The 1,398-nt window shown below is 57.8% G+C and overlaps 1 protein-coding gene across 1 annotated transcript in view; it reads right to left on the bottom strand.

Annotated features, from left to right (window-relative positions):
* Nucleotides 1-1,398, bottom strand: part of DHX34 (DExH-box helicase 34) — a 27,519-nt gene that overhangs the window by 11,891 nt on the left and 14,230 nt on the right. The window contains 1 exon segment of the mRNA XM_045292658.1: nt 1,103-1,320. Within this exon segment, the coding sequence (XP_045148593.1) occupies nt 1,103-1,320 (218 nt within the window).

Here is a 1,398-nt window from a genome sequence, read left to right on the forward strand (position 1 = left end):
TGGACTTTGCCTCTAACTTACAAAGTGGAGGCTTCCCTACCGTGGAATACCGGCTTTCCAGACTCCCTCTGGGGTCAGTTCGGGAAGCGAGTCCTCGTCCTACTTTCCTCAGGGTTGGTTTCCCACAGGTTGTGTCAGTGCTGTCTTAATGAGGCAGGATTAGGGCGGGGCGGGTTTTGAGTCCTTCTCTGGAAAGATGTCCCAAAACCAAACTCGCTGCCGCCATCCAGTCGAGTCTGACTCGCGGCCACCCCATAGGACCTGGCAGGACTGCCCCTGTGGGTTTCTGAGACTGGAACTCTTCACTGGAGTAGACAGCCTCATCTTTCTCCCATGGGGCGGCTGGTGGTTTTGAACTGCTGACCCTGTGGTTAGTGGCCTAACGCACAACTCGCTATGCGAACCCCGGTTCGAATCCACCTCCCAGCCCGGGACTCGCTTAATCTGGCCTCAGTCTCACCACGTGGATACACCAAACTCCCAAACTCACTGCCATGGAGAAGGACCCGTATGACAGGACAGAGCTGCCCCTGTGGGTTTCCCAGACTGTTAACTCTTGGTGGGAGTAGAAAGCCTCATCTTTCTCCCAAGGATCAGCTGGCAGTTTCGAACTGCTGACCCTGTGGTTTGCAGCCCAAGGTGCAACCGACCCACTATACCTGGTCTGTAGTAACATGTTTGTTGGTTTGTTGGTGAAGAACAAGCCCACACACAAAGTATGGTGTGGTTTGGGATGGGGGTACCTGTGGTTGGCAAAAACACTTTAACTCGCACGTTACTTTTACAAAACCAGGTGCTAGATGAGGGTACTAGGTGGGATACGAGGGGGTCAGGACATGAACGACATTGGGAAACCTGAATTTGGAGGCTACTGCTTGTTGGGGTGCTGACCACATTCTGGTTGGGTGACAGCCTTCTCCCCTGTGGCTCTGGGGAACAATTCTCCCCTCCACAAGGAGGCTGACTTTGGAGGGGAACTCAGCCCCACTTTTCCCTGATAACCACCCACCCCCACCAGGGGCATGGCGTGGCCTCCCCTGCTGTGGCCACCCAGTAACCCTGGGCCTGGCTGGCACTGGCAGACAGCCCTTCTCCCTCTCACCTGCAGCACCAACGCGTCCAGGGCTACCCTGCGGATCTCGGGGACGGGGTACGGGGCAAAGGCGTCGTAGTCTGATTCGGCATAGAGTCGGAAGCAGACGCCGGGCCCCGTGCGGCCGGCGCGGCCCTTGCGCTGCTCTGCGCTGGCCTGGCTGATCCAGAACTCCTGCAGCCGCTGCAGCTTGGCCTGCGGGTCGTAGCTCATCTCCTTCACCTTCCCTGGGAGTGGTCACAGCCTGCATTCAGTCACTGACGCCCTTCTAGCCGCAGCCCCCCGCACCGCCTACTTCCTGCTTC

This window comes from Echinops telfairi, unplaced genomic scaffold (genome assembly GCF_000313985.2).
Source record: "Echinops telfairi isolate 266 unplaced genomic scaffold, ASM31398v2 ScPeMD7_655;HRSCAF=1070, whole genome shotgun sequence".
In the NCBI taxonomy this organism is placed as follows: Eukaryota; Metazoa; Chordata; class Mammalia; order Afrosoricida; family Tenrecidae; genus Echinops; species Echinops telfairi.